The sequence below is a fragment of the Peromyscus eremicus genome, chromosome 1 (genome assembly GCF_949786415.1).
Source record: "Peromyscus eremicus chromosome 1, PerEre_H2_v1, whole genome shotgun sequence".
NCBI classification, from domain to species: Eukaryota; Metazoa; Chordata; class Mammalia; order Rodentia; family Cricetidae; genus Peromyscus; species Peromyscus eremicus.
Window position 1 is genome coordinate 65,517,014 of NC_081416.1, and position 13,730 is coordinate 65,530,743.

The 13,730-nt window shown below is 48.1% G+C and overlaps 1 protein-coding gene across 1 annotated transcript in view; it reads right to left on the bottom strand.

The window, feature by feature from the left end:
* Mgmt (O-6-methylguanine-DNA methyltransferase) overlaps positions 1 to 13,730 on the bottom strand; it is a 242,194-nt gene that overhangs the window by 31,237 nt on the left and 197,227 nt on the right. Inside the window, 1 exon segment of the mRNA XM_059250478.1 lies at positions 6,485 to 6,645. Coding sequence (XP_059106461.1) covers positions 6,485 to 6,645 — 161 coding nt within the window.

Sequence of the window (13,730 nt, forward strand, 5' to 3'; positions counted from 1 at the left end):
TGGCCCAGGGCAGGACACACCTGGCGAGCTCACAGGTTCTGTAGTCCTGGGTGTCCCCCAGCTTCACAGAGCCATTGGCTATTCTGGTGGCTACTTACCCCGGGAAAGGAGGGATGCCTTTTGACTCTACGGATCTGACTTTTCCTTCTGCCATAAGACATCAGGCCTTTAGATAAGAGACTCATAAATCTCATACTTAAAGATAGAATGTACATAGGGGTCCATCTAAAACTCAGGAAAACATTTAAATTAAGGAATACTTTTTACACATCCGTCTCCTACCATTAATTTTTTTGGCATTAGTCTTAACTGTATACCAATATTTAATATATTGATAATGTATAGTCCAATATTATATTTAAAATATTGACATATGTAGTTCAACTCTATGCATGCTTTATTAAAATATCATTTATCGATATAGTTAATACATCCCACTATGACTCCAAAAATTTTAAATGACTAAGATTATCTGTAATATATAAACACATAATATTCTAGGACCACAAAATATAAAAATGTGAACAGTCTCTTCGGGAGCAGCATTTGTTTATCTACTTCTAACAGTAGGAATAAAACTTAAAAAAAAAAAACCCTTTAAGTGAAAAGTCCATCTTGCTTTAAAAAATATTGATTTGATAGATAATTTGTATTTTCAAAGCTCATCTTATATTGACTTGATAGATAATTTGTATTTTCAGAGCTCATCTCAAATGTAAAACTTCTACAGAATGTAGTGAGACGATGTCTGTCTTCTCATGGAGAAAACTGAACACAGGCTGCCTCTGGAGAAGAGCCGCACGTGAGATCCAGCACCAGGATTCTGCAGACAGCTCCTCTACGTGCTGACATAATCAAAGGGGATTTACATTTCATAGACACTTTCAGAGATTTATTGAGGTAAATCTAGAGGTAAGCTGTAGTAAATGTTTTCCCACAAAAGCAGTACTCACAATATGATTGTGATAGGGGTCCTCTGGATCATCAGTTTGAACTTGGCTGACTTTTGCAGGTTCTTCTAGGCCACCTGCTAGACTTGGTTGGGTTGCATGGTGGAATCCTGCAGCCTGGAGCAGAGGCCTTTACAAGCTCAACTCTCTGCTCATGGAGACCTTTGCAGATCTTGGTCAAAGCCTGGACTGCCTATGAGGTTCCAGACCCAGCTCTCTGGTTGCTAGGTTTTCTAGTGCCTTAGCAACTGCTGACTGGTCATGGGCCCTTGTGCACAGACACTCCCCTCTCCCTCAATTTCTTGGGGGTATGGTAGATTGTGATTCTGTCCTGAGATGGCATTTCAGTGCATTCCAGCCCTCATTGATCCTGGCACTGGGTCTACCTTACATGGTACTAATGGAAATCCAGGTTCTGAAGCAACCCTCCTTGTCTCTAACTGCTTCCAGGCACCCCCATGATAGCTCTGGTTGGCTGTGGTGACCCTCAACTCTCATCTCCTGGACACGGATCTGAAGATGACCAGGACATCTTCTAAAACACTGCAATGACTTGGAAGTCACTGGTAACATGCAGCACCTTCGCTAACTGATCTCGAGACAAAAACAAATGGCCGAACTCTTGGTCTGCTACGTGCACACTCCTAGGTTAGGCAGACTACGTACACACTGCCTAGAGCTTCGCCTGTCAATAAAGGGCCGCACATCACCCCTTAGTGTGGCACTGTTACAGGTTCCCAAAAATATCAGAGACTATCAACCCAACACAGGGTGAAACATGTCACAGAAAGCACTCTAAAGACGTGTCAATTATTTCCTTTTTGAGGGGGAGGCACCGCTGGGGACTGAACTCTTGGCCTTGCCAGACAAGCACTGTAGTATGGACAAGCACTGTACCACTGAGCCATCTCTCTGTCCCAGAACTAGTTCAAAAGTTTCTTTCAGAGCACTCACTCTCAAGGAGGGTATGCGTTGGTCTATGAGGGCATAGATGTTGATGTCTCCAGGGGAGGGGCAGCCAATGCCTACAAAACATTGTAGACACGTAGGGAGCTGGAGAAGCCTGTGATCTACAGGACCGACCCTACAGGGACACAGCCAGAGCAGGTCAGGAGACGAAGAGGCTCTCCAGGTGCCTCCCCTGAAATGCTGCCTTCCAAAGATCCACCTGGGAGCTCCAAATTGCAAGACACCCCCCCCAACCCCCCCCCACCCCCCACCCCTTCAGCACTGGAACACACGGGGCTGGCTGTGACTTGGATACTCAAATGCTCAACTGGGCTGGGCAGTCAGTCAGTTAGCCCAGAGAGAGGATGGAAGGCGCATGGGGAGATTGCTCCTGGAGAGATAATAGTCTCAGGATCAGGCCCCATCAAGATCACTCTAGAGCAGTGGTTCTCAACCTTCCTAATTTGTGACGCTTTAAATACAGTTCCTCATGTTGTGGTGACCCCAAACCGTAAAAATACTTCGTTGCTACCTACTAACTGTAATTTGCTACTGTTATGAATCATAATGTAAATATCTGATATGCAGGACATCTGATATACAAACCCCTGTGGTGAAAGGGTCATTTGACCCCCCAGAGGGGTTGCGACCCACAGGTTGAGAGCCGCAGCTCTAGAGCAAGTGATATAACTCCACATAACTCTGAAGGCAACAGCAGTAGTGTGAATGTGGCCTTCCATCCTACGGGGATGTGGTCTGTGGGACAGGGTGCACACCCTGTCAGCTTGGTGGTGCACAAATGTCCCTTTGCATTCCATTGGCTGCCTCCAGGGCTCACTCTGCATCCATGCGGACCTTTCCCATCTGCTGGTTCCGGTCTTACCGTTCTGTCTTTCATCCTTCCACAGTTCAAGCTGTAGAGTAGAGAGACATGCTGGGCTCCATCTCATTTTAACTCTGCAAAGGTGGCATGATTCTCCTGGGGGATCCCACCCTACCCGCCTGGGAGCACCCTTACTTGCTGAGGTCCAGGATACGGCATCACAGGCCCCAGACCACTGTTCCTTCCTATATCAATGCCCAGATAAACCAAATGTTACTAATCCTTGCAAAGTCTACATGTAGCAGAAATTAGGTTGTAGTTTAAATCTACCAAATGCAGTTCATAGGGTTCAACTTAATACAGGTTATATCCTTTCAGAGACAAGGCGTGAACTGTGCACTCAACTCCTACAGCAGTTTTCAACCTGTGGGTCCCGACCCTTTCACAGGGGTCGCCTAAGACCATTGGAAAACACAGATATTTATATTATAATTCATAACAGTAACAACATTACAGTTATGAAGTAGCAATAAAAATAATTTTATGGTTGGGGGTCACCACAACATGAGGAACTGTATTAAAGGATCACAACATTAGGGAGGTTGAGAACCACTGTAATAGAGAAACCCTGGAAAAGAGAGGTGGTCTTGCTCCTGAAGGTCTGCAGTTCCATGGGCCAAAAGATACATAGTGGGGGCCCAAGGATGAACTCCAATATCATAAACCCCTTTAAAAAACTTGTGCGTATAATTGTACATGTTTGCATATGAGTGCAGGTGAGTACATGCCATGGCCCACGTGTGGAGATCAGAGACAACTTTAGGTACCACCAGTCCTTGCTTCCACCTTGTTTAAGATAGGGCCTCCCTTACCCTTCCTTCACCACTAGAAAGGCCAGACCAGCTGGCTCAGGAGCTTCCAGAGATTCTCCTGTCTCATCAGAGGCCACAGGAACACTGGGATGACAGATGAGCACCACTTCGTCTGTCTTTTATGTGGGCACTTGGGATTTGATCCCAGTTACTCAGGCTTGGACAGAAAGCATGGAATCCACGTAGCCATCTCTCCAGTCCATAAGCCCCTTCTTCTAAAAACAGGTTGAAATGGACAGACCAGGACTAAATCTTGAAGAATAGGGAAACAAGAAAACAAAACAAAAACAATCCACAACAAACATTGCCCCTTACCCCGCAAAAAAAGAAGATATGCAAAAGCATGTCAAACAAATCCAGAAATAAAAACGCACAGAAAAGGAGAGGGTAAAGGAAACATTAATTCCATAGCAATTCCACTCTTCCTGCTATGTACAGATTGGTCTAGGGTCCCCAGGTTCCAGAGGACACTAAGATATCCCAAGATGCTCTCTGTGAGACTTCCCTTCTGCTATTTCTGTAACATTACAAGATGAAAACTGGACAAAGAGGGGTCATTTACACATGTGGAGTGGACCCAATTAATTCCATGCAAGTCAGGGTACTCTAACCAACCCTACCCCCTCCTTCTCCAAACTGTAAAATCTGCACACCTGGTCCTTGCCCAGGAGCAAATGACTACACTAAATTAAAAAAACCTGGCCTGCACATGCTGGGGCGTGGGAAACCCTGGCCCCCACAGCAGTCGCTAACTATCAGAGGCAGGCCTGGTCCAAGCGACCTCGGGAGCAGACAGCCTGGGTCTTAGAATTCCTAACACACTAGGAGGAAAAAGTGTGTGGAAGAAGCTTGGTCTTATCTAATGCTGCCAGAGTGGATCTTGTCTATCTGGAAGCATTCACCTGTATTATAGAGCTGGCGGTGGCCCATGGCTCCACCCTATTCTGATGGTTCTATCTTCTTGGTTCCAAAGACCTACAAGAACCTGCTGGCACAGGGCACTGCCTCTGTGTGGGCCTGGTGTGGGCTCCTGAAGTACTTGGGACATGCCTGGGGACTCGGAGTCTGGTCCGTCAGTCAGGAGCCCACTGACATGCACAGGAGCAGCAGCGAGGGTGGAAGTGCTCCTCTGGATCTGTTGCTGCAGAGGAGTACCTGGCTCCTCTAGTGCCACTCTTGGTGGGCACCCTCCGCTGACCATGGGATCAAACATACCATACCTTCTCTAGGTCATTTGCCTGATCTGTACAAGGGCGAGCTACTCTCTGGACCTCGGTGGCACCAGGCCAGCAGACCCCACTGTCTGGCTTGCCAAAAGTGAGTCATTTCCTTACAATTTTGGCCTCTGCAGTTTTCCTTAAGCCATAAAACCAATCTCAGGCAAAGGTTAGGATTTTACAGGCTCATTCCTCATCTACTACCTCATGGGATTATAGAGATAGCTCTGCCTTTATAAGATAATTTTCTATCCTGAGATCCTTAACCATATGGATGCCCTTGGTAGGCTTAAGAAAAGGATGGCTTGCTGGCTCTCTCTTCCTCTTGCTCCTTCCTGTTCAGGCAGTAACCCCAAAGGGACACAGTGGTCAGAAGTGTCCGACTCCACCCTCACTTCCTTGGACTCCACAGCAACACACGTCCCCTGTGCTTTGTTGGATATGTTCAACAGTCACACACAGTTACTTCAGCCACAGCTCTCGGTGTCACACGCAAAGTATGAACAGGTCCACAACTTCTCTTCCCCAGTAAGTGAATGAGGAAGGGGTGGTCACTGGATACACAGTGTCCTGTGAATATCCACCCACCTCTCCCAGAAACCCCTTAACAAATTCTGGCACCTCTGCTGGGCACAACCTTCTGAAGACAGTCCTGGATAACACCGGGGTGAACAAGGTGTCCATTCTTTCCAGCTGTCCTTTCAGTTTATCTGCATAAAGTAGATTCTCCTGTTTTATCCCCTCACTTGTCTGACCTCGATAGTGAACCTAGTCAGGCACCCGCCTGAACTTAGAGGGCTTCTGACCTTGTTTGTTTGTTAGTTTTTTCTCCAAATTCAACTCCATTTTCAAGTGTGAACTGAAAAGTAGGCACAATTCAAACACCTTTAAATTATACTTAGTAAACACCATTCTGAACCTTAAGATTGCTTTAAATGCACCATAGTTAAAAAAAAATCACAGATGCATGCATATATCTGAATGTGACTATACACTAATTTATATTAAATTATTTCTTATAAAAGTCAGTGTGCGGACTAAATTTCTGCTTTAGGCCCAGAATGACCTTAGCTGTATTAATTAATTTCTGTGCTCAACAGATCCAAACAAGCATTAGAAGAAATGTGATGTTGTCTTAGGTTACTGGGAGTCTTTAAGTGCCCTTTATCAACTATATTTAAGCAATGCATTTTAAACTCATCATTTAGAATGTCTATATGGTAAGTCAGAGAAATGAAAACTTATCTGGGAAGATGCAGTGGTGGAGTGGACTCTGAAGTCACCTCACAGAAGTGGCTCACTGTCCAGATACAAGGCTTATTTTCCATGTTGCTGGCAGGCAGAGAGTTTAAGTTAACAATAAGCTTATTGAAGAATCTACGGCCATTCAGATGTGTTCCTATTTAAACCTTTCAGCCAAGCCAGAGTCAAGAGTTGATCTGCATGCATCATTTTTACTGCTTTTGCCAAGAATTATGTGACCATGTGCCAAGACTAACACAACCACTCGGAGTAGGCGGGGTCGTGAGCTCTTAGCCTTCGGCCTTGGGCTTGGCCACATGCCGCCTGTGTTTAGACGATGTGAAAATTCCAAGCCTGTGTAGTCAGTAAACGAGCTGTGATGTCAGCCATAGTTAATAAGTCAGGCTCCCCAAAGGCAGCGCAGTTACCAACCTTGCTGGAACACAGGGTGATGGAGAGCAGGCAAGGGGAGCCCCTCCGTGGCTGCAGGTTCACGGAAATAGGTGTCCAGCCAGGCTGTGCACTGTGCCAGGGGCTCTGGCACTCCTTCTGGCCCACCGGGCAACTCAGGACCAGCTGGGGGCTCCGTGGGGCTGCAAAAGGGATAAGAAGCTCAGTGACCACACGCATGAAAAGCATACCTACTGGAGGGAAACGGTTGGCCACTCTCCAGTGTGTCTGCCAGACACACAGAGACCTTCAGATAACAGAAAGGGCCACTGAGGGATGTTGGGTGGGAAGGCACTGCAGTCCCCACATCTGCTTTTCCATCTTCAGGCTTATTCTGAAGCACAGGGAGGGTCCAGAATGTGGATTGCAAGCTTCTGCAGTCACAGTGCCTGGGGATGGCAACCAGCAAACTGACACACAGAAACATCTCATGCCCCCGTTCAGGGTTTGTAGGTCAGCATGATCAGGTAACCATCACCCAAACTACTCTCCCTAAACATCAGGTACCATCCACATCCCACCTCTCACCTGAATCCCCACAGCAGAGGGGGCATCCCTTCTCAGATGGCTTTGGGGCTACACCTTTGGAAGCTCCTTGGAGTACACTGACCATGTTCCCTAACACCAGTGACAAGTGACATCACCTTCTGAGCTTAGTACTTCCAGGCTAGCGGGGTGACTCCTTTCTGCCTGGGGTGTCTAGTTGGAGGTGCTTAGCAACAAATCCTCCTGCTCATTCTCTGCAGTCCCTGCCCTTCGGCTTGATGCCCTGGTGTCTAAAACTGAAATATTTCATTGCCGTTTTGGATGGGTTCTTGCAGGTCCCACGTGGGCTGTCTTCTGTTCCTTGATTTGGCCCTGCATGGAGCCCGCTGCTCATGCTCAGCTGGGGTCTGCCTGCTAGGCTGTGCTCCACAGGCTGAGAACACACGCTGTGAGGAAAGGCCACTTCTATGCTCTGGGCTCTGAGCCTGGAGCTTTATGGCAGACTCAGTTTTTGTTTCAATTTTCTGGGATCCACACCCACGAGGCCTAGACACTGGATCTTATTTCTCTGGTGATTTTTCTCCTTCGCTTCATTCCCAGGCTCTAGGCAGCAGCATGCTTCTGTGTGACTTTCGGGACCTGGGGGGCATAGTTTCTCTGGGCCTCCTGAGGCAGCCCGGTGTCAGAATTCTCATGGGAAGGTGGAAGGACCTGGATGGTGTAGAGGTGAGGGCTCCTTGGACTGTTAATCCAGTCTCCTTTGGCTCCTATGTCCTGTGAGGGTTGGCACAATCATTCAGTCCACAGGTCTGTGTTCACACATGGCCATCTTGGTGAAGAAGGGAGGCCTCCAGTCAGCTATGGAAATGGGGTCCCACGAAGGTGTGATAGGTGGCTGCCTGTGTAAAGTTTGTGGACAGCAAGATGGGCTCCACAGACAGGAGTCATCAGAGCTACCAGAGGTGGGGGTGGGGGCAACAGTTTTAGATAAACACTAAGGCAAAAAGCAGCAGGACCAGACCTAAGAGGCAGGGTAGGAAGGTCTTGAGTCACAGGAAGACGAGCTGGTTCCCAGAGTAAGCAGGGTCCGAGGGTCCTATGGCAGGGCATCTCATGAGCATGACTCGGGGGGAACTTTTATTAAGGAAGGTTTTGGTTGAGGAAATGCAAGGTGCTGATGTGCAGCTCCCTCCTTGTTCGTGTATTGCAGATCTCACTCTTACAGGGCAGCCACAGGCTTTCCGCAGTGCCCTGCAATCAGGCCCATGCAGGGGCATAACTGCCTAGGACAGCTTCTCGGTGGGGGCTTTGTGTCTCCAACTAAGTCCTTGTATATTTAAAAAAAACCCGCACTTCTAGGATGGGAGGCACAACAGGGTTTTTTTTTTTTTTTTTTTTGGTACCATTTTCAAAGAGGACAGGAAGTCATTCAGAAAAGGCCTTAGACGCATATGAACGCTTCCGGCTCTCAGGAAGGAACCAGAGGATGATGGATGGAGAAAGAAGCCACAATGCATGAGGATACTGGGGCAGAAGTGGATGGCTGAGGGGAGATGTCAGGCCTGGGAGGACCGGGGAGATGGTTCAGCTGGGGAAGTGCTTGCCATACAAACATGGCACTCTCAGTGTCAACACGAAAAAGCGGGGACCCACAGCAAGTGCTCCTACTCTCAGTGCTGGGGAGGGGAAGCCAGCCGAGCCTGCTTGGTGAGTTCCAAGCCAGTGAGAGACCCCAGCTAAAGAAGGTGGACAGCACCTGAGGAGTGACACCAGGGACTGTCCTCTGCATCCCCTCAACCCCTACATATGCACAATCAAGCCCTGAGCTGGCCAATCCTGTGGATATCACAACTGGCCTTTCTGAAGCTGCTAAGCAAGGCCGCATTCAGTCCTGTGTCTGAAGAAACAGGTATGGTGTCAGTCCAAGCTGCTGCCGCCTGGATACCCCAGGTGGGCCCCAGGGATGATAGCTCGTTCCACATGCAGACTACAGGCTTCTCTTGGGAGTCTCCTGGGGAGATGGAACTGTCTCATTGCCCTGACTGCTTTCCCTATTAGCAATGTCTGATCATGGGAGGGAAAACTTCTGCCCGTGCCTGGCTTCAATATTACTCAATTTTAGAGACACACGCTCAGTCACTCTATTCCTACTCTGTTGCTCGCTAACCAAGTGAATGGAGTCTCAAGGATGTCTGAAAGGAGAGATGGAGAAATATATAATGTACTTTGCCCTCCTGGTCCCTGGGGATGGTGGGAGAACGGAGGGAATAGGTGTGGTGTCTGCTGGAGGCAGCAGGTCCCTCCAGAGCAAGGCAGTCAGCAAGCAGTCTGTAGTCTTCAGGGTTCACTCCACCTGCTCAGACTGGCGGCGAATAAAAATCATGTCCACGTGCATAGCCCCTCAACCAAGGACACAGGAGGGACAGGACTGCCTTAGGTCCCACACCAAACTGCCACCTTCACAGAACATGAGTGGTGGGTGGGGTGGGGTAGGTAAACAGATAAAACAGGTAGTTAAGACTAGCTAACACCTCAACATCAAGGCCAGGTCCGTGTGGGTGCTGACGAGCACTGCACACAGGGGTCCCGAGGGCCACCCATGTTCACTGTGTGAGGGAGCATTTTAAAGCATGAGTCCAGGGCTTCGGTGTTTCCCAGTGACCGCTCAGAGGCCTCTGCTGCTCATGTTGGCCTTTCCTCTACCTTGCAGAGGGCGAGCCGTGTTTCCTAGCATTTCCCACTCTTAAAAGGATATGTGAAGAATTTTTATAGTAGTAAAATTCATCTTAAATTGATTTTTTATGCTTGTGCTAAAGATCTCACCTCTGATTCACTCTGAGGGTCTCTTTTTAACTCTTTCTCCATCGGCTCTAGATAACTAGCCATGGGTGAAATGTAATTAAACAGCTTTGATTCCGAAGCAAGGATTTATGGGGCTACATTTAAAATGAATGGCTTTAAACACACACATAAAACCAGATTTTTTAAAGCCATGACACAAATTTCCATTTCTACAATAAAATGAAATTTATTCTCCCGCCCTGCCCTCTTCCTCCAGCCTTCCCGGCTGTTCGTCCAGGGAAGAGCTACGGCGTGACAGCAGCGCTAACTAACAGCTGCTCTTATGATGGAGGAGTTTCTCCAGACCTCCCCACTGACGAATCCTGAGGCTCCAATAATGAGGGGCCCTGTGCCCCCAATCTTTGAAATGCCATATCCAAGTTTCCTCAGTACCAGCCCAGAAAAAAAGATGCAAACCCCTGAGAACCACTCAGTACAGTGTTTGGTATCCCTTGGGGACACTTGCTCCCATCCCAGTGGTCGACACAGATCCACCTCTCTAGGCCAGCATGTCACCTGCCTCCATGGAGAAGTAGGGAGGTGAAGACTGTGACACAAAGCCCACGTTTGCTCCATCTTCACTGGAAGATGGCTGGGGACTGAGCGAAGAGACCCTGCTTCCTCGAGCATCTACCACGGGAGGATGGAGTACGAGGCATTTTCACATACTGTGGTTGGGGTCAACGAAGGCCTGTTCTGAGGATTTCTTCAAGAAACCAGCAATTGTTGGTAATTGCAGGCCAAGAGGGTGTTGCCTCCCGGGCTTCCAGAGCGCAGGACGGTCCACGCATAGTTGTGTTGCTGCCGGCGTCTGCGTGAGGGCCTCCGCTCACTTCCCTTCCTTGACTTTGAGAAAGGACAACTCACGGCGCATGGCAGTTCTGATCATTTCTTCACAGGGCAAAGACGAGTGGATCCAAAGCCCCAGTCCAGACTTCTGCCACATGGGCAGAGTTATTCTCTCCTGTGTGAAACTGCCATATCAAGACACAGACACCCTCAGGAACAAAACGGAAGACAGGTGAGACTAATTCAGCAAGACTAATGGAGATGGCCCCAGTGCAGCGTGGGGTGTGCATCTTGTCCTCTGAATCCTGCCAAGGTAGTTAGCCACTGAATGGAGCCCAGGGACGGCAAGGCTCTGCTGGAGGTGCAGCGCCATAGCCCTCTATAGGAGCCTTGCCTGGGGTCTTGTTCTTTACCCAACAGGGACATGTGCATGCCATGCTACAAGGGAAACATAAAGGACACCTGTCACCACCTCCCCCCATCTTTCCCAGAGTACAGATTCGCCCAACAGTTTAAAACACGGTTCAGCCCATGGGAGACTTGCGCATACAGAATTTGGGATGCTTCAGGAAGCCCCTTGAGGAGAGAATTACTAAAGGCTCATTTCTAAATGACTTCTACCTTCCTGAGACAGTAAAATGAATGTACTTACCTTAAACATCATTTGGTGTAAGAAAATAAGCTACAACTTCTTTAGGGTTGTTCTCATTGTGGGAACCATGTACTGACAGTCACCCCAAGGTGAGTGCTGCTATAGGACAACCAGAATCCAGAATGACAAGACCATGTATTCACACCAGCTCTTCTGTGATCCAGAATCTACCCCCCGAGGGTGACTTTGCATCCTATGCTTTTGGAATGTTAACTATGACACTAGAGGGTCAAACAAGATGAATTCTATAGACCAGATTTCTTCTAGACTCCGGCAAGGAGCCAATGTAGGCTGTGTCCTTCAGCAAGGCGTAGAGGAAGCGGTGTGGCAATGTGTAGAGTTGCTGGCAGGGCTCTTCAAAGGAGGAGGAACCTAGAGCTGAGGTGACATGCAGCATAATGGACAGCCTTAGGTGAGGAACATTGCCAAGGCCAAACACACCTTGTCTCCTCTGGCTTCCAGTGTGTGGTGTGGAGGGCGGGGGAGCCTCCGGGACTCTGGGATGGAGCCCCAGACTTCACAGGCTCACTGAGGCACAACTGTGGCAGAGGTGACTTTCTAAACACTGTGTGGAGACTCTTGCTCCGTCGTGCTGGCACGTGCACAATTATGTCTAATTTAGAAGATCTCTAGCCGAGTGGCTCGTGTTTGATGGATGTGTCCTGCATCTAATTATGCCTTCTCACTAAAACCCAGGCATTTTTCTTCCAGGGGTGGGATTGAAGACAAGAAACAAACTATGCTACCTGCTATCAATAAAGACTGCTTTTTAGAAAAAGGCAGACTGAATAAAGCCTTTAAACTTTTCATTCCAATTCAGGGAAGGTCTGATTCCATTCATGGCTTACTGGGGAGAGCGTCCACACAGGTGGCCCTTCCTCGGGCACCTGTAGCCAGCTGTGCAGATAGAGGGGACGTGAAGGTGAGGCATGCAGGGCGTCAGCAGTGGCTCTCACTTACGCCTTTCAAACAACCCCATGTTTGGAGGGGGTGACTAAGGACTCTCCATTCTCACGCCAGCTCATGAATGAATAGTGAGTGGTGCTCCACAGCACTGCCTGGTGGTGGGAGCTGTCCAGGCAACATTCACGTGCAGGCTTGACAGTTCACCTTTTCCAGAGTGATTTTAAGATACAGAGCAGAAGAAGGTCGAATTAAGGAGCTGATGGTAATGATAAGAAAGAGCAACTTCAACAAGGAACCTGAGTCAAAGGTGAAGAACCATAAAGGTACACCAGCAGGAGCTCACTACTGCACTGAGGTCACGCTGCTCACCAAGAGCTCACTAACAGAGCTGTGGTAATGACCTCACTACACACATGAGCTTTTCTCAGTGATTCACAGGCTAGCTATGTCACCAATTTTCCACCCATCCAAAGGACAGTGTTTTCTATAATGGAAAATAAGGATAATAACAGTCAAGTGTCACAATTACTTTTTGCCAACTTAACACATAGCTGGGAAGAGGGAATCTCAATTGAGGAACTGCCTCTATCAGACTGGCTTGTAGGCAAGTCTGTAGGGCATTTTCTTGACTACTGATGTGGAAGGGCCCAGTCCACTATAGGTGGTACCACCCCAGGGTAGGTGGTCCTGGGCTATATAAGGGAACAGGCTGAGCAAATCAGGGTAAGCAAGTCAGTCAGCAGCGTTCGTCCATGGCCTCTGCTTCAGTTCCTGTCTCCAGGTTCCTGCTTGACTTCCTGCCCTGACATTCCTCAGTGATGGTCTGTGATATAGAAGTGTAAGCCAAATAAGCCCTATCCTCTTCCCTGTTGATTTTGTCAGTGTTTACCACAGCAACAGAAAGTAAAGTAGTATAAATAAGTATGAAACAGTGATACATTTAAGCATGTATAAATGCTGGTTAGTATTTTACAACAAGAATGTGCATCACTCATAACAAGAGAGCTTACAGATGACCTTTAAGAGCCTTGCTATAGTATCTGCTACAGTTTGACTCTGAAATGTCCTCCAAAGGCCCATGTGCTAAAGGCTTGATCACCAGCCTGTGGCAATATGGGAGGTAGCAGAATCTTTAGATGGGGCCTAGTTGGAAGGAATTAGGTCACTGAGGTGTGTGCCCTTCTTGAAAGTGGTATCAGGGTCATGGCCCCTTCCCCTCTTTCTCTGCTTCCCAAATGAGTGAGGTGAACAGCCCTACCAACCATGCATTTCTGCCATGAGGTTCTGTTTTTACAGAGGTCTGAAACAATAGGGTCTACGTGACCACAGACTGAAAAACATGGCCCAAATAAACATTCCTCTTTAAACAAATTCTGAATTCCAGGTGCGTTATCATAGCATCAGGAAGTTGACAAAGTGCCTATTTTCAAAGATGCATTCTCTTTCAATGGAAGACTTCTTATCATGCCAGATTGGGTCAGAGGGAACAAAGGTAGTCATTCCTAGAAGGATAGGAACTAGACAGCCTGCAGGGAAGGCAGTGACACCCTACAG